This window comes from Schistocerca piceifrons, chromosome 6 (assembly GCF_021461385.2).
Source record: "Schistocerca piceifrons isolate TAMUIC-IGC-003096 chromosome 6, iqSchPice1.1, whole genome shotgun sequence".
In the NCBI taxonomy this organism is placed as follows: domain Eukaryota; kingdom Metazoa; phylum Arthropoda; class Insecta; order Orthoptera; family Acrididae; genus Schistocerca; species Schistocerca piceifrons.
In genome coordinates this window covers 149,677,459-149,702,883 of record NC_060143.1, presented here as the reverse complement: position 1 = coordinate 149,702,883, position 25,425 = coordinate 149,677,459, and the positions used below count along the sequence as shown (strand labels likewise).

At 39.8% G+C, this 25,425-nt stretch overlaps 1 protein-coding gene across 1 annotated transcript in view; it reads right to left on the bottom strand.

The window, feature by feature from the left end:
- LOC124803200 (lipase member H-like) overlaps positions 1-25,425 on the bottom strand; it is an 88,078-nt gene that overhangs the window by 7,247 nt on the left and 55,406 nt on the right. Inside the window, exon 6 of the mRNA XM_047264382.1 lies at positions 1,106-1,218. Within this exon, the coding sequence (XP_047120338.1) occupies positions 1,106-1,218 (113 nt within the window). The remainder of the gene's footprint in view (positions 1-1,105; positions 1,219-25,425) is intronic.

The window sequence follows — 25,425 nt, the reverse complement described above, 5'->3', positions numbered from 1 at the left end:
GAAGTAAACAACAGAGAGTTGCGTCAGCCACTTTTCTCACATTGAGTGAAACCTTCCAAACCCAGAGAGTGGTTGAGAAACATTCATATAGCTCTTGTGGTTGGAGACACTAGTTTCATTTGGTTGTTTCATCTGACCAGAAACACTGATTGAAAAAAAAAGAAAACAGAAAAAGAAACAGTGTACTGGTTAGTCAGGCATTAATGCCAGTTATATTTCCAGTTACTATGGAATTGAAAGGAGTTAGGTCATTAGAGATAGACAGCACATATCCCATCCATTCATCTTAATTTAGGTTCTTTGCCAAACAGACTTTTCAGGCAACCATTAACAGCACTGGCATACCTGGAAATATACATGATTACACAGTGCTGTGTTATAAAGTTATTTATTTACAACCAGTTTTGATCATGGACCACCTTCACAGTGGAACTGTTATCAATATCAACATGATATGACATAAATGTTTGCAACTGTGCAGGATAACATGGTCAAGCCAAAATTTGAGAAACATTTAACATAGGTATTCACTATCCGAGCAATGGCTTGATCAACAGCCAGTATTTCACTTGCTATTGATGAAGCCATAGTTTTTGTAATGAATACCTAATTTAAATGTTTCTCGCATTTTGACTTGACCATGTTATTCGATATGCTTGAAGATATGTATGTCTTGTAATGTTGACATTTTTCTGCTGTGAAGATGGTCTATGACCAAAGCAAGTTGTAAATAAATACTTTTATTAGACAGTGCTGTGTCATTGTGCATTTTTATGGGTTTTTTGTATCTTCCAAAATCATTTCACTGAAATATCAGGAAGGTCATCAATATCCCGCACTCTTTGAGGCCAATCTGAGATTATGATTACTCTTATTTGATCATGTTATCAAAATACATATTTTTCTCAAGCATTTGTTTGTTTATAATTTTCTGAAATCTTGTCACTACTCTTTCTCTACATAAGTCATGTCAGTAGGGTCAAATTTTTCCGAAAGTATGTGGGTTCACATATTCCAAATGTGTGGAACACGTGGCAAGGGCAATTTGTTCGTTAGCAATCAGATGTTCACTGTTTGTACTTGGTCAGCTTTTCCTTAGGCTTACCTTTTCAACTTTTCCCTTTTTTGAACTGCCACATTCTAAACCTTGAGCGTCAGTATTATGTCCATGCTTGTCATAGTCTTGCCACAATCGTGGCTTAAATAAGTGCACTTCATCTGTATCATATTTTAAAAATATTGTGAAGTTAACAAAATGACACAAGAAAGTTACACACAGTCCCAAATGAAAAAGCAGTTATAATTTCTGACAACACTTCAGAGCTTAATATATTATGATACATGATAATGTAGTATCTTGTTTTAAGTTAATTACCTCTTGGAATCTGATGCATATTTTATTATTTCCCAAATAGAGTGCACTCATAATCGATTCTATGAGTTGTATGCTGAGTCAATCACATTCTGCTTTTGTCAGCTATTAGTGTGATAGTTGGAATAATTTTAAAAATGGAACCTGCATTGGAAATGCTCAAGTGGCAATGGGTGCTCCCACTCCATCTGGGTTAGTATTACTGTGATTAGTTAAAGTAGTTGTACAAAAACTTTCTAAGTATGTTATAAACATTCACAAAAATCAAATCTTCAGTCAAGATGGATTTTTTTATGTTTTAATGCATGATTTAGTGAGACAGTAGTATTAATAATATACTTTTTACCTTACTCATTGGTTGTTGTTTTCTTTTATAATGATGGATCAAACACTTCTATTTTTGTCCATTTTCAAATAATGTCTAAATATATTAATAGAAACAGAGGTATAATAAGTCATAAAATTTGTTGATTTTGATTTCCTATAAGCTCTTAATTGAGTTTGACAGTTGTCAGAATAGAGTGAATTGATATTTAACCAAACGACAGTAAACCAAATAAACCAAAATAAATATTGAAATGATGGATTTCACATAGCTGAAGGGCAACATATAATAAATACATTAAATGCCTCCATTGACATTAATTTTGTAGTAAACTTTTTCAGTATTTCTCAGTAGACTTTATGCAGTGGAATCAGATCTCCTGCTTATGAGAGGAAATAAATCCATTGACGGATAGAAGAAAAATAACATGAGAGATCTCATTTTATTAATTATGCTTAAGAAGACATATAGTTTGTCTCCACACATCCATTTTGTGCTATATAATATTAGATACAAAGTTGTTATAATAAGTAAATCCTGCTGGTGGTTTGTTGTAGGACAACTGGAACATTCTACCTAAAAACTAATGGCTCACCTCCATATGCCCAAGGGTAAGGCACTCAACTGTGGTGGTCTACGAAACCAGGATTCTGGCTATTTTTACAGCTGATTCTATTCTCATGTCCACTCTCATCTGAATCATCATGTGAACTAAAAGAGTTGAAGGAGGCTTCTAAATAAAGTAAGAAGTTACTTCTCTTACCACAGTGTAAAACATTAAATAATATTTTCATTAAAAAATGTGACAGAAATTGCTGTATTTATTTATTTCCAGCCTACTCTATGCAGACCAAGATTGCACAAGCCAAAGGAATGTACTAGATGCAAAATATGAAAGCTATATGGTGACTACAAATTAAGAAACACTGTATAGATTATAAAGTTATAACAAAGTCATAGATGTCATTGCTATTGTACATAGACTAAGAGCTAACTAGGCTAAACTCTTATGCATGGTAGCACATCGACTTCTATCCTACATCTACATACAATCACTACAAACAATGTAAAGTGCATTGAAGAGAGTACTTAGCATAGTACCATATGTTATGGCCTTTTCTCATTCCAGTCGCGTTTGGAGCAGGAGAAGAATGCTACATGCATCTGTGCCCACTGTAATTAATCTAACCTTGTTTTCACCATCTGATGCTGAATTAGATTTCTAGATTCTCCACTTAAAACTGGTTCTTAAAACTTTATAGGTAGGATTTCAGGGGATGTAGGGAAGCAGCCTACTCACGCCTTATAAAATACACATCAGTCTTTCCAATGTGTGCCAGCCAGTCCGCTGTAACTAGCTCTAACGTCACAAATGTTGCGCAATACTTTAAAAATCAAGTAAATATCCTGAAATGTTTCTAGCATGTCAGGAGTAATACTAAATCAAAATGTGTTGAATATCAGTTCAATAACTTTAACCATTTTCGAAGTTTGGATGTTTTTCTGTCAAAATCATTGGCACAACAGAAAAGAGTCAGAAACTTAAAAATTTATATTTAGATTCCTTTTGCATAATAATTTAGTAGAAACAGTATTCTGGGTCACACAAATTAAAATTGTAGTTGAAATTCATGATTTTCTGGTTTTTGTCTTAGAAATTAAGGAAGCAAGATAGATTAAGTAGGCGAATAAATAAAGCTAGCATGTTTAAATTTAAGTAGAAGGGGGTTCCGCTATAATCATAAAAATGTGAGAAGTTTCAACAGAATAACTATAAAACTATAGCTATTGCGTATCTCCAAAGAGCAAGTTCAGAGCTTGTCTACTGCATGTGGTGTAATAAAATTAATTCTCTCGCCCAAAATATTTGACTTCGCCATGTCAGACTTTTATTATGATTACTTACTTGTGTGCTGATTGCACAATTAAATTGAAAGCTTCATCGGCCATCAGCAAAGGAAGCAATGATTTATTCGATAACTTAAAGTGGTGCATTACTAGCCCAGCGGCTAGTTGGGAGAGCAGATTTGATTAGGCGTTCCTTTAGCCATCCGCACCGTGGCTTTATATGTAAGAACGCTGCATGAGGAAGGGGGCTCCAGATCTCTCCAGATGCTGATTAGCGCACCACCTGTGCCGGGAGTCGCGTCGCGTCGGTATCATTGCTATAAACAGCCTCGGATGCCGTAATAAGTTACTCGGGATACGCGTAACCGTGAAATCGTTTTCAAGTGAAGTGTTAATTTTGGGATGACGTTAATGATCTATCTTTAGTTTGCATATGTCGTAATTTCACATGCCGCCACAGGACAGACATTCTACCATTATTTAGCGTGACGTTTGATGAACATTATCATCAAATTATGGCGAGCATTCACTTAAACATTTAATTTGAACAGTTATAGTGGCATCAGCGCATTAGACTCTGAACTGCTCTGGTAGTTGGATTGTGTGGATTCTTTTTGGTCTGTGACTTTCAGAATATAGTGAACATTTTAGAGAGAATGGTTTTTGATTATGAATCCCAGACAATCTCCTAATTCCTCAGAGCTATAAGCTGTAGCTATAAATGTATTTCTCAGATGAAGTGGGCACTAGGAATTCTAATTACAGGCTTCACGTTTTGCTAATCACTTTCTGGTTGCCAATATTGTAGTTAGAGAGCCAGTGTTGAGAATGGCAAACAGCATAAATACAAAACATTTATTCAATTATTCCACCCGCCACCCCACAGGGATAATTGACATCTTTCCATTAGTGTCTGCCAGTTCAGGTTTTTTAAAGCTTTTGTGACCCCCTACCATGAGTCAAAAAAACAGTGACCATTATTCCACCCGCTGCCCCACATATGTTGCTAATCGGCAGGGAAACAAACTGAGTAAAAATGAAAGTGATTTTTAAATATTCTGATTCAGAAGTGAAATGCGGTACACAACTGAGCAATGGAACAGTGATAGACAGTGTTACATGTGCATGTGGAGGACGCAATTGGATTAACAATGCATCTGGATTGACGGAGCTGGTGCTGAGTCTAGCTGCACTGCTGGCATCGCGAGAAGTCAGTCTCGCCGCACCGCAGTCATCCGTCCGAGCGACCAGTTAGCCGCGTCTGCTGTTGCGGGCTATGCTCACAACACAGCAGTTGTTGAGGTGCTGTCTGCAGTTCAACATGCCTCGTCACATCAGTAATCCTGGTACGCCGCACCGGCAACGTCGTACGTCGTGCAGAAGGAACTAAGTTAAGTGAAAAGTTGTTAAAACTTTTACTAACCTGCATTAAAAGACTGTCGGCGATGGAACCACAAAAAGAAACAGAAGTTAATGCTAAATCAGAACCTATGTCTGTTGAAGGAACTGTAAATCCAAACAACGGTTCAAGTGTAAATATGCATGAAAATAGTAACGTTAAAGTGAAATCCGAACTACTGTCTCCTGACACTGGTGTGAAAAAGAGCAACGATTCAATAGTAGAGACCCCTGTAGTAAAGCAGAAATCAGAAAGTGTTAAGTTATTGGATGATAGTTTCTCTGATGAATTAAAAATGAAACAGTCATCAGAGATGGTAGAGTTTAAAAAGGAGAAGTTAGATATGACTGGTCAATCAGAAGTTTCATTTAGTTTTGATGATTCTGGTGTTGGAGCTAGTTTTTTGTCACCTGAGTGTGATAAAAAGCCAGCTAGTGAGCAACCCAAAGATACTGGGGCTATTGATTTAAATGTAATTTTACAAGCAATAGCTGCCAGTAATGCAAAAATGTCAGCCAGTAATGCTAGAATGACAGCTGAGTTAAAATCTGATATAATTGAGGTAAATAACAGGATTGTGGCCAGCCAAACCAATTTTAATAAACGGGTTGAGGCAATGGACAATAAATTAGAATCCAATAAAGCTGAATTAGAAACTTCCTCCAAGTCTGGCTGCAATAAGTTGAAAGACGATATGGACAGTTTAAATTATAAAATTGATTACAACCATGAGGATATTAAGAAAAAGGTTGCTCAACAGTTATCTGAGATGTATAAAACAGTAAAATCCGAAGTTGCTGGGGTTCGCAAAGACTTCCAAATGGAAGATCCGAAGCTGGAGCACAAGTTAACAGAAAAGATTGAGGCGGAATCTGAACTGTGCTCAGATAGGTTTAAAGATGTTAATATAAAAGTAAACATATGTCAAGCAGAAGTAGACGCAATCAAAACTGATACTACTCATATTGTGCAAAGAGTAGATAATGTTGAAATGAGAGTAGAAAATATTAGTACTAACATTGCTAACATTGAGAGTAAAGTGGCTTCAGTAACTTCTGGTAATGGTAGTATGCAACAAGTTGTAACTGCAAACGCCGCTTTTATCGGGTGTCGGCAGTTCTTGCGGTTCGATCCAGATAAAAATATCCACCTGCTAGATTTCTGGAATGATTTTGAAGATGTGATTCCACCAACTTGGTCTGAACGAGAGAAAGTCTCATTTATTAGAAGCCATTTAGTGGATGACGCCTTGCGTTGGTCAGCTGATGTTATGTTGAAGTGTAATACATTAGCGGAATTTAAAACAGCTTTCATTAATGAGTAATGGTCTAGCAATAAGCAAAATGAAGTGTTGAGAGAATTTTGGAGTGGAAAATGCTTCAATGCAGGCAAGGAAACTATTAAAGAGTTTACCAGGTCATGGATCTCACGTTTGTCACATTTGGCCGAAAAGCTAAAACCTGAAATGATAATACTAGGTCTTGAAGCCAAACTGCCATGGTATTGGCAAACTAGAATTATATCTGCCCCTAGAGACAATCTGGATCGTTTCCTTGAATATTTGGAATGTGTAGAGCGTGTGGCTGCCAATGAGGAGCAAGCACGTAATAACAGAAACGCTAATAACACTAGTAGTAATTTTAAGAACGAGCAGAATGGCAATGTAAACATCAGAACAGTAGGTGTTCACCATCCTAAGAAAGGTAGGAATTGGAGAAATAATTACCAGAACCAAAAATGGCATCCAAATGACAGTAATTTTGTTCCTAACAAAAATGTGCAAGTAAACAACAGTGTTGAAAGCAATGCTGTCCCAGTTAACTATAATGCAAATAAAGGTAACAGTAGTAGGCAGAGGCTGGAAAACTAGTTCCCGTCTATGAGGATACTGGCGCTCACCAGGCGGTTGCTTTTCCTAAGCCAGTAATTACAGTAATTAGTATGACAGATCAGAATACTCAAACTGAGGATTCGGATGATGGGTCGGTAGCATCCAATGATACTGCAGAAATATTAAACCACTCACAGTATTTGATAGATATCGTGTTAGAGATGCTTTCTAAGTGGGAAGAGAAAGAGAAGGTGCAGCAGTGTAATGGTAGGGAAGAGCTACAAAATACTGAATTGTCAGGTGAAGAAGCAGAAGAAATTCATGCTTATATTTATGATGAGGATGATGTGCTCTTATCTAAAGTGCCTGTGCAGGATGTTGATGCTGTACTAATAGATTTAGGACAAGAGGTAAGTGAGAATGTAGAGGATAGCCTGTTGGGGGTCAATGAACCCAGTAGCTGTGACCAGTTGTCACTGGAGAAGGAACCCGACGATTATAGTGAAAGTGGTTTAGCTGTAACTAGTGTTATGCCCGGTCTGGAGGCAAAGAATCGCTCAGACTACAGTAATTTGGGTCATGTTCAGCAAACTAAATGTAATGAAGTCGTGCGGTGTTTCGATTTGAAATTAATAGACCGACTGGAAAAGGCAGCTGAAAAAGTAGTTCAGGAAACCCCTGCACACTTTGACCTAAATGTAATGAAGACAGATGTCGATCACTTTAGTTGGAGACAAATCCAAAAGGAACTATTGGATGAGTTTGAGGAACCACCTGTACAACCTAGAATAAGCCACCCTATAATAATAGTGAATATGTTGGGTATCAATGTACGTTGTCTCTTACACAGTGGAAGTGAGGCGAGTGCGATATCTCAGTCCTTCTTTGATGCATTACCTGGTAAAGACAAGCTTACAGTAATGAGGGTATCAGGACTAAGAATAATTGGTGCTACTGGCAACGTGTCAAAAACGGTAAAGCAAGAAGCTTTACTGCCCTTTGATATTAATGGTAATTTAATTGATCATCCATGCTTAATTGTAAACAATCTCAGTATTGAGGTTTTAACTGGCATAGATTTCTTGTCAAAATATCAGAGTGTTGTTGACTTTGAAAGAAGCCAGTTACAATTGGTCTTGCCAATAGCCAGAGTAATTACGGTACCTTTTATTGATAAACATGCAGTAACTAATGATGAAACTTGGGAGCTGCCTATACGAGTTCTGAAAAATAGGAGATATTGGGACAAAGGTGTTAATCTTAGTAAAAGTAAGCTAAACACAGAAGAAGAAGAAGCAATTATTTTGGACAAAATAGAAGCTAAATTGCAGGAAATCAATAAAATTTCAGCTAATCAGAAGGAAGAACTGAGACAGGTTTTAAAAAGGCATCATGAGGTATTTTCAAATCGACCTGGCATGGTCAATGGTTATGAATGTCAATTAAAGGTGAAATCTGGCCAAGTGTTTTTCAGGAAGCCATACCAAATACATGTAGCTAGGAAGGAGGCAGTTCGAAAGGAGATACAGAGAATGCTAGAGTGGGGTGTGATTGAAAAAGCGGTCAGTGAGTACAATAATCCTCTTGTTGTTGTACCAAAAAGAGACGGGAGTGTCAGATTGGTCTTGGACGCTCGTTGGTTGAATGAAATAGTTGTTAGGGAAAGTGATAGACCGCAGAACATGGACGAGTTATTGCAAAAATTCCGGGGAGTAAAATTCTTAACCTCTATGGACATCACGTGTGGATATTGGAATTTGCCACTGGTGGAAAGTTCAAGGAAGTACACAGCTTTCTTGTACGAAGGAGTTTGTTACCAATACCGTGTGGTACCTTTCGGACTTAATATCTCTGTTTGTGCCTTCGTACGTGTGATGTGCCATGTTTTAGGACCAGCCTTAAGTAATAAAATAACAGTCTACGTAGATGATCTGTTAATAGCAACTCCTACCTGGGAAGATCACATAGTTTTATTAGAGGAAGTGTTAGAGGCTATTGAGAGAGGTTGCATGAAACTAAAGATTGAACAGACAGAGTGCGTTAAAGAGGAAATAGGTTTCTTGGGATATATGATAAGTGGAAAAGGTATTCTGCCTGACCCAGGCAAGCTAGCAGTCATTGAAAAATTTGAGGTTCCCAGAAACAAGAAGCAGTTGAGATCGATGTTCGGTCTTTTTGGCTTCTATAGGCATTTTGTTAGTGATCAGGCTTTTAATGCACCCTGTCTTCACCTCCTGCTGAAAAAGAATACCCCTTGGGTTTGGACAGCAGAATGCCAACAGGCGTTCGAGGTGCTTAAACAATCTTTAATTAATAGTCCTATTTTACATCATCCTGATTTTGAAAACCCATTCTGTATGTCTGTTGATGCTAGTGGCTATGGTATAGCTGTGGAGATATTCCAAGTAGAAATAAAGAATGAACAAGAAGCGCACAAGACTATAGCTTTCGCAAGTCGATCTTTACAGGCAGCAGGGAGAAAATATGGCATCTCAGAACTGGAAGCATTGGCAATTGTATTTGGGGTACAGAAATTTGAGCAGTATCTATTAGGTCACAAGATAATTGTTTACAGTGACCATAAGGCGTTGACCTTTTTAAAGACCTGTTAGTTGAGGAATGCTCGTTTGGTAAGATGGTCATTGTATCTCCAGCAGTTTGACCTTGAGGTTAGATATATTCAAGGGAAAGACAATCTGATAGCTGATGGGTTATCTAGAAGTGTGGAGCTATGTGATGACACGGGAATTATAGCAACTGACCTAAGTGTAGTACGAATGTTTGTGTTGCACGAAGTAAAGGAAGAGAGTGCATTAAAGAGGGTGATTAAGAACTTGAGACGTGAGCAGAATGCAGATGACCAGCTGAAATTAGTGAAGAGCTATTTAGGAAATGTGAACTATCCTAAGGTTTCACAATACTATTGTCTGCATAAAGGTATTCTTTTTAGAAGGAAAAATGTAGCAGTTTCAGAGTGGAAGCTGTGCTTTCCCTCACAACATGTAGACTTACTAATTGACTATGTACACTTGAGGTATGGACACTACGGTGCAAAGAAGTGCATTGCCAAATTAAAAGAGAAGGTTGTGTTTGACAACATGTACCGCCGTGCTGCCAAGCGTCTAGCATCTTGTGTAGTGTGCCAGAAAGTCCGTGCTGCTAACATCAGAATACAAAGGGATATGCATTCAGTAGAGCCAACTGAAACCCTAGAATTACTGGCTTGTGATTTGTTTGGCCCTCTTCCTGCTTCGAGAGGTGGGTGCACCCATGTTTTTGTTAAAAGAGCAAATGCAAAAACGTTGGTAGAAAAGTTGGAAAAAGATTTCTTCATGAACGTTGGTGTTCCGAAGAATTTGCTGTCAGACAATGGGCCTCAATTTACTTCTGATAGATTTAAAGAATGTCTGGATAAGGCCAGTGTGAAACATCTGAAAATATCTGCGTATTTCCCGCAAGCAAGTATGAGTGAACGTATTATGAGAGAATTGAATAGGCTTTGCAGGACTTATTGTCCTCGGAAACACTCAAGTTGGGCAGAGCACATGAAATATTTTGAGAATGTAATTAACAACTTAAGGCATGATGCAACTGGTTTTGCGCCTTGCGAATTGATGTTTGGCCAAGAACCACACAATGTGATTGCAGATATGGTAGAATCCCTATTCTAACGCAAATATCCACAGATGAAAAGAAGTTAAGAGCTAGGGCAAATATAAGGAAAAGAACATTAGAAAGAAAGAAGCATCATGACGCAAAAGCTGTACCCACCAGTTTTGAAATAGGTCAGTTAGTCCTTGTCAAAACCAAGGAAAAATCAAAAAAAAATAAATGCAGAAACAAAGAAATTCATGTTCGTATACCAAGGACCTTTCAGGAGCATAGGAAAACCACATGCCAATGCATATAGGCTAGAGTACCCTAAGAGTAAAAAGCTATTCGGTCTCAGGAACGTGATCGACCTAAAGAAGTTCATAGGTAGTGAATGAATTCTGTAGGGAGGAGGTTGTTCTGTAACCTCTACACAGTGTGGCAGCTGTGCAGTCCCAGCTGTGTGAGATCTTCTTTCCCATTTCAGATTTCACTCTCTCTTCATCTTTCCTATCCGCCAGAATTTCGGCTCTTACTCTCAAATACTAAAATCTTCCGGTATGACTATCAAGCCAGCATTAAGCTAATGAATTCTGTAGGGAGGAGGTTGTTCTGTAACCTCTGCACAGTGTGGCAGCTGTGCAGTCCCAGCTGGGTGAGATCTTCTTTCCCATTTCAGGTCTCACTCTATCTTCATCTTTCCTACCCACCAAAGTTTTGACTCCTTCTTTGCAATACAGAGATTTTCCATCATGGCTATCAAGCCATGAGTTCTATAACCATTCTATCCACCGATTAGTGAAGAAAATACCTAATGTGACAAACCTATCAATGACATAAACAATAGAGAAGTATGACGTAATTAAGATACAAAGGTATTTGAGTAACAAGTATGTATAGAACCTTGGTAGTATTATAAGTATAAAGTTGTTGTTTTATTGGAAATGGTCCACCAACAGTAATTTAAAAAGATATACAAATTCGTGTACAAGCAGGATCTGAAGTGGCAGTGAAACCTATTGTATGCTGTAGAGCTAACTAATTAATAGTAAAAGAGATTGCTTAGTGTTATGAAAAATATGCATATAAGTTGTAAGAGTGAACTCACCTTGTGTAGCAAGGAATGGCAGTGTAATAGAATTGAACAGTGTTTGTTGTTGAGATGTGAAGGACACGACCTTGAAATATTTATAAGATTGGAGCTGGCCGTTATTTGGTGTAGTGTGTGACAGGACACACCTACACGTATTGAGGTTATGAGTTGGAGGCATGAATGCAACCATAGATACCCTTATGTTAGATGAGACAGAGCAACTCATGGTGCCCTATAGGTTTAAGGAATTTAGCATTACGCTCAACCATAATTACTTAATGCACTTTAGTGGTAGGTCGAGAGAGACTACCTGTGGTTTCAGCATCCAATCAAGTGGAAATGGATTGCAACGTGAGCAAACTGATCAGCTGCAATACACTATAGATATGAAATAAATGTGCTATCCTATGCTTTAAATTTTAATGGAGTGAGTATTACTTAAGTTCATACACTAGCAAAGTAAGTAAGTACATAATTGCAGATGTGGAACTGACACAGCAGCAGAAGACCAATAAGTGGATTTAGTAGTCAACTAAACGTAGTGTGTTTTGAGCACTCAGAACTGTACTATTACCATGAGTTACTCACATGTACAAAGAAGCTGAGAAGGCAACTGCTAATCAGATATACTCATACTATCTCTAAGAATAAGGTAATCGAAGATGAGTCAGTTAAGTAATTAAAATACAGATTTGTCAGGAATGTACCGAGCATTGGTTCAGTGTTCCGGCCCAGAAATAATAAATTGAGATTAAATAGGATTGTATGCTTTGAGCATAAATTTTCCCTAGTACGTGACTAACAGCATTTTGAGCCATTTGTTTACCGATTTTATGACAGTTAAGTAACCGCGAGAGTAAAATCGAAAAAGTTTTGTTAACTTTGTTCCAGCAATATATTGAAAGATAAAATGTATATATATCCCCATTTCATTGTGACCCACCCTTAGATTTTAAATGAACAGAGTCTGAGGCACTCCTTTTGTTTGTTCTACAGGACAAACCAGATAATGGCAGCCTGGTAGCTGTGTGAAAGTGTGGAGTGACTTGAACACAACTCACAGTGACCCCTCCCCTTTCCCCATGTAATTTAGAGTGAACGTGAAGGACGCACACCATAGCAACTTCCCCTCCTTTACCCTTGTGAATGGAAGTGTAGAACGCCAGCCAAAGCGGCTACAACCACGTGTGTAAAAATGAAATTGTCATGATTTGTGAAATTTTCTTTCAGGTTTAGAAAAGACTGCTAAGATATAATTATCTGTTTATATATCATGAATAACTGTGTTATTTTCTTTGAATTTGTGTATGTAAAAATATTTACAGATAATTTAATGGATTTAAGATTTTCATAATTTTACATGTTTTTATGTGTTTGTCTGTCTAAGGCAATATGTATGCCAAAGTGTTTAATTGATTTTGCTTAAATTTTGAGTGATAATGTTGCTTAAGAGGCACGGAACATACCAGCAATTTAAATAATTGAAGTAGGTAATAAGTTTTCTTTTAATATTTCTATATGTTTACATTTCAATTTTAATTTTTCATAGGGAGTTAAGCAGTACTCTTGCTTCCCTTTTTGTAATTAATTAGAGGGTGATGTAGGGAAGCAGCCTACTCAAGCCTTATAAAATTCGCATCAGTCTTCCCATTGAGTGCCAGCCAGTCCACTGTTACTAGCTCTGACGTCATAAATGTTGCGCAATACTTTAAAAATCAAGTAAATAACCTGAAACGTTTCTAGCATGTCAGGAGTAATACTAAATCAAAATGTGTTGAATATCAGTTCAATAACTTTAACCATTTTCGAAATTTGGATGCTTTTCTGTAAAAATCACTGGCGCAACAGAAAAGAGCCAGAAACTTAAAAATTTATATTTAGATTCCTTTTGCATAATAATTTAGTAGAAACAGTATTCTGGGTCTCATAAATTAAAATTTTAGTTGAAATTCATGATTTTCTGGTTTTTGTCTTAGAAATTAAGGAAGCAAGATAGATTAAGTAGGCGAATAAATAAAGCTAGGATGTTTAAATTTAAGTAGAAGGGAGATCTGCTATAATCATAAAAATGTGAGAAGTTTCAACAGAATAACTAAGAACTATAGCTATAGCGTATCTCCAAAGAGCAAGTTCAGAGCTTGTCTACTGCGTGTAGTGTAATAAAATTAATTCTCTCGCCCAAAATATTTGACTTAGCCATGTCAGACTTTTATTATGATTACTTACTTGTGTGCTGATTGCACAATTACATTGAAAGCTTCATCAGCCATCAGCAAAGGAAGCAATGATTTATTCGATAACTTAAAGTGGTGCATTACTAGCCCAGCGGCTAGTTGGGAGAGCAGATTTGATCAGGCGTTCCTTTAGCCGTCCGCACCGCGGCTTTATATGTAAGAACGCTGCATGAGGAAGGGAGGCTCCAGATCTCTCCAGATGCTGATTAGCGCACCACCTGTGCCGGGGGTCGCGTCGCGTCGGTATCATTGCTATAAACAGCCTCGGATGCCGTAATAAGTTACTCGGGATACGCGTAACCGTGAAATCGTTTTCAAGTGAAGTGTTAATTTTGGGATGACGTTAATGATCTATCTTTAGTTTGTGTATGTCGTAATTTCACGTGCCGCCGCAGGACAGACATTCTACCATTATTTAGCATGACGTTTGATTAACATTATCATCAAATTATGGCGAGCATTCACTTAAACATTTAATTTGAACAGTTATAGTGGCATCAGCGCATTAGACTCTGAACTGCTCTGGTAGTTGGATTGTGTGGATTCTTTTTGGTCTGTGACTTTCAGAATATAGTGAACATTTTAGAGAGAATGGTTTTTGATTATGAATCCCAGACAATCTCCTAATTCCTCAGAGTTATAAGCTGTAGCTATAAATGTATTTCTCAGATGAAGTGGGCACTAGGAATTCTAATTACAGGCTTCATGTTTTGCTAATCACTTTCTGGTTGCCAATATTGTAGTTAGAGAGCCAGTGTTGAGAATGGCAAACAGCATAAATACAAAACATTTATTCAATTATTCCACCCGCCTCCCCACAGGGATAATTGACATCTTTCCATTAATGTCTGCCTGTTCAGGTTTTTTAAAGCTTTTGTGACCCCCTACCATGAGTCAAAAAACAGTGACCATTCATGCTGCCCTTCTTTGAATATGTTCAATATTGTGTATTAGTTCTATTTCATATGGACCCAAACACCTGAACAGTATTCAAAGATAGTGGTACATAAACAGTATGTAAGCAGACTCCTTTGATACTGACTGAATGTTCCCAGTATCCCGCCAGTGAATGAAAGTCTATCATCTGCTTTACCTGCTGTTGAGCCTACAAGCTCATTTTTTTTCACATTCATAAAAAGTATTACACCTGTGAGATTGGGTGATAATATGATTTTTTGTGAAGTGTACAGCTTCATATTTGTGCACATTTAAATCAAGACTTTTGCACCACACAGTAATATCATTAAAAACTCCATCATCAGAATAAATCTGAAGTTTCTGTAAATTTTGTCTGCCATCTCATTACTCCAAAGATCATCATACACCACACTGTGGCACACCCGAAGTCATTTTTCCATCTGTCAATGACTCTCCATCCAAGTTACATGCTGTATCCTCGTTACCAAAACATCATCAACCCAGTCACAAATAACCCATCTGATGGTAGTTTTGCTACTGAACATTGATGTCGTACTGAATTAAATGCTTTTCGAAGTCAAGAAATACTGCATTCACCTGACTGCCTTGATCCACTTGATTGCCTTGATCCACCTCATCGCCTTGACTCATGGCATTCATGACATCAAGTGAGAAAAGTGTAAGTTGGGTTTCACATGTTTCTGGAATTCAGGGTTTTTGGCATGGAGGTCATTCTCTCTGTGATACCCCATTACGTTTGAGCACTAAATACGTTTCAGTATTCTATATCAGAAAGACATCAGTGAGACTCGACAGTAGTGTTACGGATCACTTCTGCTTCCCTTCTTCTAGAGGGATGTGACCTGCACTTTCTTCCAACCATTGGGCTTTTTTTCTTTTGTTCAGTGGATCTATGGTGTACCATGCTTAAAATGGAGCTAACTTCATTGCAAATTCTGTATGGAATCTGATACAGATTCCACTGTGCACTGGAGCCTTGTTTAACTTCAGTAATTTCAGTTGTTTGCAAACACACTTGAGCCCTGTGATCTGCCACAATTGTCATGTGTAGATAAAGAAGTGTAATTCTACAATTCTGAGCTAATAAACATGAGTTAAGTTTAACTATTTGTATTTTTACTATACCTAAGTAACATGACCTGTGAAGAACACACAAACTGTGAACTACACATTAATAAACGGGAACGTCTGAAGTAATTTCCCTGATAATTGAAATGTGTGGGAAAGCTTGTCAGGGGGAGGATACATCTGTTCTAGACTACAACCACAGGTCTTTTTTAAGATAAAGAACCATTATACCAGTGTTTATGGATGTAGCTCATTATTCTTTTGATTCACACATGCCACACATAGACTTAAATTCATTCTGTCATTTTTGTGTTACAATGTACAAGGTTAAGGAAACAAAATAGGTGCTTTTGAATCATTTATCACAGGATTGGCTCCACATACATTAGTTATCACCAGATTTTACCTATTCATTTGAGACAGTGCTCCCAAATTAGTGTAGAGCAATATTTATTTGATTGATATGTATTAATAGGAAGATTAAAACAGGAAGGATGAACAGTACTCCAGTGGTGGCTGAGTACCACTGTTGTGTGGCAATAGCTATTTAAGAGGTAATGAATTCAAAACTAAGTAAATCTGAGTTTGTAAGGAAAGAAATGTCATTTTTGGTGATACGGTTTATGAAAGAGGTATAAAACCTGACCAAAGGAAAGTGAAAGCAGCACCAGATTCCCTAGCACCTAAAAACAGAAATTAATTGAAAGCAATGTTTGGTTTATTTAGATACTATAGAAAATTTCTGACTGACCAATAATTTAATCATCCTCATTCAGGAACTTCATTAAAGAAAAATGTTGTGTGAAGAGACTTTTCAAGAAAAAGAGAGAATTAGTTTGCAGTAAGTTGTTGTACCGTCCAGACTTTTCTTTGCAGTTTGTATGAGCACCAACTCAAGTTGGGGTTTGAAGTCATGTAGATAATAAAACCAGATGAGGGTGTGGGACACTGATCAGTTGCTTTTACTAGCAGGTTTTTACATCCTCTAGTGAAAAATTATTATACATCCAAATTGGAGGCACTTGCCATTGTATTCGGTTCCCAAAAATTTGGAGGATATTTGTTGGGGCACAAAACACGAAGTCAAGTTTTCTACAGTGGTGCAGGCTATACATCCTAGATTGGTCAGGTGGGTCTTGTATTTGGAGCAGTTTGATATGGAAATTAGATACATAAAGTGAAGGACAATATAATGGAGACTGCTCTTCATAGAATGACAGTAGGCAAAATGAAATTGTGATGGCCATTACGTAAATGAGGTGAAATAAGATTATTTAATTTATGGGGTTTAAAAGCTGGAAGATTGATTAGATATATTTGTAATTGCATGAGAAGAGAACAAAATGAAGATTGAAATTTGAAATTAGTTTAACTGTATTAAAATATTCAGATGGAAACCCAAAAGAAAGACAGTATTATGCTATACACAAGAGGTTATTATTCAGGAGGAAATCTTTGGATAAACAAGTGTGGAAGTTGTGTTTCCCTAAGCAACAGTTGATAAGTTTGTGGCGGCAGCACCGTCCAAAGCACGAAGGGCTGAACTACAGCACTGCCGACACAAGTGGGGGCAGCTGTACCGTTACGCAGAATTTCGGCAACGGTGCGTAGCACACCGGACCGCACGGGAACAAAGCAGGCGGCCAGTGCGAGCTAGTCGACGCGACACAACACACGTCTCCCAGTTCTTCCGCCGCAGACCACGTGCGTCGAGTCAACGTGACTCCGCCGTAAATGCGTACACGCGGTCATAAGCACAGTCGCCGTTAAAGTGTCTTTCGCTTCTTCGCAGATGTTACGGTGCCTCCGGTCGTGCCAGGAGCAGAACATTCCGTGACGTGACCTTTTGTCTCGCTCAGTCCATGCGGTCGCACCACGGCTCGTCACTGGAGTGTACACCCTCCGGGATTGGTGAGTGAGCCGTGCCACCAGTGCAACGCACCTGTATGGACGGACATTAGCGAAGAATGTTATTTGTCATTTATTGTAATGGTAGGAAAAATAGATGTGTCCTGTCCCGAAACCACTTTAGTCATTTATTACCACGAAGCCTCTCCCTTGAGCATAGTGCGTGGGCGCGGCGATAAAGCCGGTTCACTGCACATGAGTGACTCTAAGCAGAGATACAACACATTCCCACTTCACTGGTGACCCCGACATGATCTGAGGCCAAAAAACACGTGGTGACGAACGTTCGTCAGTACGAGAGACGTGGAACCGCGAGTTGGTTTGCGCATATACGCCCACGCCGAACAGTGCTCAGTAGTAATTTTTTTAAGTAACTTTTTTTTGTATTGTTTTTGTGCGTGTATGTTTTGATCGTGGACTGCTTAGTGTTATTCTTTTTTCATGTGTTTCCCTTGTCGTGTTATTTTCACTGTGTACTTTCCCGTTGCACAAGGATTCGACTCTGAGCTAAGATGGCGACACTAGAAGAGTTGCAAAAGACCTTCGAGGAACTGCTCACACGCAACACGAGGCTACAGAGTGAGCTACAAGCATGGACTACACGCGCAGATGCCGCGCAGCCACAGACAGCTCAGGGCAATGTTGGCGCGCAAATCCCCGCCACACCGACGCCTCCTACGACCGCCGACAAGCGCTGGACGGGCATTGATCAGGCTGCCTCCCTTTTGGCCGTGCGACCCTGTAATGTGGTTCAGCCAGGTTGAGGCGGTACTTATGAGCAACCACATGACCTGCGACCTGGTGAAATTTGGGCATGTAGTGAGCCAGCTGGACCAGAACTATGCGGCCGAAGTGTGGGATATAATCACTGCCCCGACGACGCAGTCAAGCTACAAACGGCTCAAGGAAGAGCTGATCTGGCGGATTTCATCGTCAGAGGAACAGCAAGTGCACCAACTGCTGCGGCAAGAGGAATGCGGCGATTGGAGGCCCTCGAAGTTCCTGCGCCACTTGCGGAGCCTCGCGCTGCATTTTCGCAGCTGCGGAGCTCCGCTCTCCAAGGGGGGATCTGTGTGGCAGCAGCACCGTCCAACGCACGAAGGGCTGAACTACAGCACTGCTGACACAAGTAGGGGCAGCTGTACCGTTATACAGAATTTCGGCAACGGTGCGTCGCACACCGGACCGCACGGGAACAAAGCAGGCGGCCAGTGCGAGCTAGTGCCGCCAGTGTAACGCACCTGTATGGACGGACATTAACGAAGAATGTTATTTGTCATTTATTGTAAAGGTAGGAAAAATAAATGTGTCCTGTCCCAAAACCGCTTTAGTCATTTATTGCCATGAAGCCTCCCCTTGAGCATAGTGCGTGGGGGCGGCATTAAAGCCGGTTCACTGCACATGAGTGACTGTAAGCGGAGATACATGTTCCTGCTTCAAGTTCAGTGATTAACTACATGAGAGTTGTGGTCATAATGGGATCAGATAACTGGCTAAAATTTGTGAAATAATAATATTAAACAGCCTGTGGAAAGGATAAATAAAAGGTTAGCTGTGGATGCAAAAGGAACCAAAGAGTAAAGTTCACAGTACTACCCTCAATTGATTAATGCAATCAGTACTCCCTAATGCCACAAAGGAATTTTTATTTATTTTTATTTATTTCATATTTCATTAATCCATATTGTGATAAAGTACATGAATGTGGAATGAGTCACAATTACATAAGACAGATATAATACAAGTATATAAAATGGAAAAAATGCACCATAAAATGATAAGTAAGCTTGACGGTTAAAATCAAATCAAAGTGTAGCTCAAGCAACATAAAACAACTACTTAACAAGGAAATATAGTTCATTGTCCAACTTAAACAGTTAAAGGTGAGTTATAGCAAAACACATTAAAACAAAGTTTTAGGATTGTAAATACCAATGGCAATACAATTTACAAAAAAACGATCATTTATTTATCTGCAGGTGCTCTTCAAGAGAGTAGAAGGAATTTCCCATTAGGTAGTCTCTTAATTTACATTTAAAACTAGGTAAGGTATTAATGTAAACTTTAATATCGCAAGGAAGAAAGTGGAAAATTTTTGTGGCAGAATAATGAAAACCTTTTCGCACAAGACTTAAATGTTTCAGATTCCTATGTAAATCATTTTTCAGCCTAGTATCATGATCATGACATAGAGACTGGTTATTAGAAGCAAAAGTCATCGAAGAAAATATGTATTGAGAGGTGACTGTTAATACTTGTAACTTATGGAGCAGATTTTTGCAAGAATATCTTGGATGAACACCACTCATGATTCTCACAGCACTCTTCTGTGCAATAAATATTTTTTTGACTAAACGCGGGTTACCCCAATATATTACGCCATATGATATGATAGATTGTCAATAACCAAAGTAGGCTGATTTGATAGTGTCCTTCCAGCATCTGATTGAATGTATGCCTGTGAGAGTGGAAGCTGTCATCAAGGCTGAGGATGGGCCAACACCATACTGAATTCCATCATTCCCGATAGACAGGGCCACAATCTTGTAAGTCATTTTCAGCCAGGTGTCCGGATACTTTTGATCACATAGTGTATAAATAGCACACAATAAGATCAATACACCAGTTTCTTCATGTCATTTATTATATAAAAATGTTTTTCTTCTGCATATAAAATTCTGCTACATAAAAATTAGCTTCTTTCACAAGCTTGCCTAAACCTCAATTTATTGAATTCCAGTGTCACTGAAGTATTGACCAGTGTAATGTACTTACCATGCAGCATAGTTCTACTGCTTTCAATGCAAATGCAGATTTACCTCACCAAGTGTATTAACAATGACTAAATGGTGTAGGATGAGTAGATGTAGAAACATTAGCTCTGTGTCAAGACATTTGACTGCAGGGGATAGACAATGGGAACAACAAGAAAATTCAAAATGTATCATAGAGATTGACTATGATGATTATGGTGATGTGAATTGTTGACGTTGCACCTGTGTCTGTGTAGCAGTTTAGGTTATTCAATGCTTGAGTCTCTTTTAATTCTGCTAATTGAAATTAAAGTAACATAACTTGAATATTAAAGTGAAACAGAAGCCTACACGGTAAAAAACTTGGAACAGAACATCAGATTTGGCTACAAAACCTTGTACCAAAAGAATGCCTGAAAGGAACACACCAGAAAGAAAAGTACAGAAATACTCAGCTGGGAAAGGCACTATCCACCATGCAGTGTGTTCACTAAAGATCAGTGAACCCCCTACACATTATTATACTCATTTTCTGAAATGTTTCCAATTCCATTTGCAAGGTGAATGTTGCCCAAATTCAAAAATACTTCAGCATGGGGTGGGCATAATTCCAGACATTTTACACATAGGATGTATGGTTTCAAATCAGCTATGTTTGTGAAGCCAAGTATTTATTTAGATCTAGGATGGATAGTTCTTAGGCATGTGATTTGAGACTTTCTCGGCGTATTCCATTCATGAAATCTTCTCGGGTGATCAGCCGAGTAAAGGCGTCGTCTTCTCGCAACGTTTCGAAGGGTTTCGTACCCATCATCTTCAAGCGAAGTGTCGAGATGCTGTGTTGCGCGGTCCTATAAAGGCTCCTGGACCAGTGACTGATTCCGGGAGCCGACCAATCAGGTACCTGCGGATTCGGCCGCCGTGCCAGTGGTAGGGGGTTCGCGGCGCGGACCGGGCGTCGAGTCCCTGCCGGTTCCTAATACGTCTGAGGCCGCTACCGTCTTCGTGCCGGAGCGTTCTCTTCTAATTTTAGTTATTGCGGGATTCCAAGCTGTACTAAGTTGGAAACCAGTGTCTCGATTGATCAAGTTGCTGTTCAACCGAATTTCTACAGCCTCTTTGAAAACTGAATCCCAAAATCCTTTAGCGTCACACAGCTTCTTCATACCCTCAAAGAGGAAGGTGTGTCCTTCGTTAAGGCTATGTTCCGCTACCACCGATTTTTCTGTCTGACCAAGGCGTCCATTTCTAATGTGTTCCGAGCGCCTCTGCGTGATGCAGCGCTGCGTTTGTCCGATGTATTTCATACCACATTCACATTCAATACTGTATACGCCCGGAGTCTGCAGTGCTAGGTGGTCTTTGACTGAGCCAAGTATTTCCTTAATTTTACTTGGGGCATGAAAAATTGTCTTGATGTTGTGTTTCTCCAGAATGCGGGCAATCTTGGCTGTTGGCGGTCCCGCGTATGGTAGAAATGCCAGGCATCTGGTCTCATCTTCTTCTTCTGGTGTGTCTACCTTCCTGCTCTTGTGTAGGGCGCGCGAGATTTGCGTCTCATTATAACCGTTGCTACGGAAGGTCTTCCTTAGGTGTTGTAACTCTGCAGGTAGGCTGTCATCATCACAGATAGACTTGGCCCTGTGCACAAGTGTGTTAAGCACTGAGTTGCGTTGTGCTGGGTGGTGGCAACTCTGTGCATGAAGGTATAAATCCGTATGTGTCTTCTTCCTATACACAGCGTGACCCAAGGTGCCATCAGGGTGCCTCTTGATTAGAATGTCAAGGAAGGGCAAGCTTCCGTTTTCTTCCACTTCCATGGTGAATTGTATGTTGCTGTGTATGCTGTTGAGATGTCGCAGGAAGTCTTGCAGGTTCTCTCTGCCATGTGGCCACGCGACAAAAGTGTCATCCACATATCTGAAAAAGGCTTTAGGTTTCAATGGGGCGGTGTCCAGGGCTATGTCTTCAAAGTGCTCCATGTAAAGATTAGCGATGCCTGGAGCTAAGGGGGACCCCATGGCTACACCATCCACTTGTTCATAAAATTTGCCTCCACACTTGAAGTAGGTGTTTGTTAACACATGCCGGAACAGCTTTATTGTGTCCTCACTAAAGCGTGTTTCGAGCAGCGCTAGGGAGTCTTCCAGCGGTACTCGTGTGAAGAGTGAGGTGACGTCAAAGCTGACAAGAAGATCTTCTTTATCCAGGCGAAAGCCTTGTAGTACCTTCACAAACTCCGCCGAGTTCTTGACATGGTGCTCACAGTGACCCACGATCGGTTTGAGCAGTTGTGCTAGGTACTTGGCTAAACCATATGTCGGTGAGTTGATGGTGCTCACTATGGGTCGCAATGGAACTCCGTCTTTGTGGATCTTAGGGAGCCCATATAGGCAGATTATTGGCAGAAGATAAACTCACTGCTACAAGATACTGCCTACAAGCAACTGGACAAGGACACGACAGCTTCCGTGACTCGCAAGACCATTGCCTTGCTCAATGACTCTGGACTGGAAAAGGACGTCATCAGGAAGCTGTACCCCAGAGCACCGGCACCACCACGGCTATATGGGCTCCCTAAGATCCACAAAGACGGAGTTCCATTGCGACCCATAGTGAGCACCATCAACTCACCGACATATGGTTTAGCCAAGTACCTAGCACAACTGCTCAAACCGATCGTGGGTCACTGTGAGCACCATGTCAAGAACTCGGCGGAGTTTGTGAAGGTACTACAAGGCTTTCGCCTGGATAAAGAAGATCTTCTTGTCAGCTTTGACGTCACCTCACTCTTCACACGAGTACCGCTGGAAGACTCCCTAGCGCTGCTCGAAACACGCTTTAGTGAGGGCACAATAAAGCTGTTCCGGCATGTGTTAACAAACACCTACTTCAAGTGTGGAGGCAAATTTTATGAACAAGTGGATGGTGTAGCCATGGGGTCCCCCTTAGCTCCAGGCATCGCTAATCTTTACATGGAGCACTTTGAAGACATAGCCCTGGACACCGCCCCATTGAAACCTAAAGCCTTTTTCAGATATGTGGATGACACTTTTGTCGTGTGGCCACATGGCAGAGAGAACCTGCAAGACTTCCTGCGACATCTCAACAGCATACACAGCAACATACAATTCACCATGGAGGTGGAAGAAAACGGAAGCTTGCCCTTCCTTGACATTCTAATCAAGAGGCACCCTGATGGCACCTTGGGTCACGCTGTGTATAGGAAGAAGACACATACGGATTTATACCTTCATGCACAGAGTTGCCACCACCCAGCACAACGCAACTCAGTGCTTAACACACTTGTGCACAGGGCCAAGTCTATCTGTGATGATGACAGCCTACCTGCAGAGTTACAACACCTAAGGAAGACCTTCCGCAGCAACGGTTATAATGAGACGCAAATCTCGCGTGCCCTACACAAGAGCAGGAAGGTAGACACACCAGAAGAAGAAGATGAGACCAGATGCCTGGCATTTCTACCATACGCGGGACCGCCAACAGCCAAGATTGCCCGCATTCTGGAGAAACACAACATCAAGACAATTTTTCATGCCCCAAGTAAAATTAAGGACATACTTGGCTCAGTCAAAGACCACCTGGGACTGCAGACTCCGGACGTATACAGTATTGAATGTGAATGTGGTACAAAATACATCGGACAAACGCAGCGCTGCATCACGCAGAGGTGCTCGGAACACATTAGAAATGTACGCCTTGGTCAGACAGAAAAATCGGCGGTAGCGGAACATAGCCTTAACGAAGGACACACCTTCCTCTTTGAGGGTACGAAGAAGCTGTGTGACGCTAAAGGATTTTGGGATTCAGTTTTCAAAGAGGCTGTAGAAATTCGGTTGAACAGCAACTTGATCAATCGAGACACTGGTTTCCAACTTAGTACAGCTTGGAATCCCGCAATAACTAAAATTAGAAGAGAATGCTCCGGCACGAAGACGGTAGTGGCCACAGACGTATTAGGAACCGGCAGGGACTCGACGCCCGGTCCGCGCCGCGAACCCCCTACCACTGGCGCGGCGGCCGATTCCGCAGGTACCTGATTGGTCGGCTCCCGGAATCAGTCACTGGTCCAGGAGCCTTTATAGGACCGCGCAACACAGCATCTCGACACTTCGCTTGAAGATGATGGGTACGAAACCCTTCGAAACGTTGCGAGAAGACGACGCCTTTACTCGGCTGATCACCCGAGAAGATTTCACGGAGTTCTTAGGCATTGTCATGACCAATACTGACTACCTTGAATGAATCATACTACACTTCAAACATCTATACATCTGTTCATCTATCCTACTGGATTTTTATTTTCATTTTACTAACATTAAATTTCCTGATTTGAAACTAGTTGGCTGTACATTGCCTCTTTTCCCTTTCCATAGCCTTGTTGTTCATCATCTTTTTTCTTTTCTTTTTTTTCTTTGTTAATCTGATCTTTTCATTCTGAGCTATTTCACTTAAGATATGAAATTCCATTTCTTCCCTAATAATATCAGTGAGTTTTTCCACAATCATTGGCTCACATGGAGCAAATCCAGTAGACTCATTCCACAAGATTCAAAACTTTGTGTATGAGTAGCCCAAGCAGACTGTCTTTTATGCAATATGATCCTTACAAACTATTGATTTCCGTCATGACTCTTGCTCATATTTCCTTTTGGAGAATAAATGGAAATTATATGTGATTAATTTTGTACATTTTCATTCACTGTATAACTCTTTCAGAAATAAACTGACACTCACTGTCTGACAAAGTGATTTAGGTACACTCACATTGTGAACATAATCTGTTTCTAATTCTTCTACAGCAGTTTTAGTGTTGCCCTTCTTTATAGGATAAAGTTTTCCAAGTTTTGAAAAGGTATCCAGAACACAAAAATATGTTTACAGCCTCCAGTAGACATAGCCAATGTTCCAGAAAACCAATAACAATTAATTGGAATGGACGAACAGACCTGCATAAGGACAGTGAAGGTACCTGTTAAGAATCTTATTATTTTTCATCAAAATTTCAGAAGTCTCAAAAGTAAGTTACATATTTTATCTGTA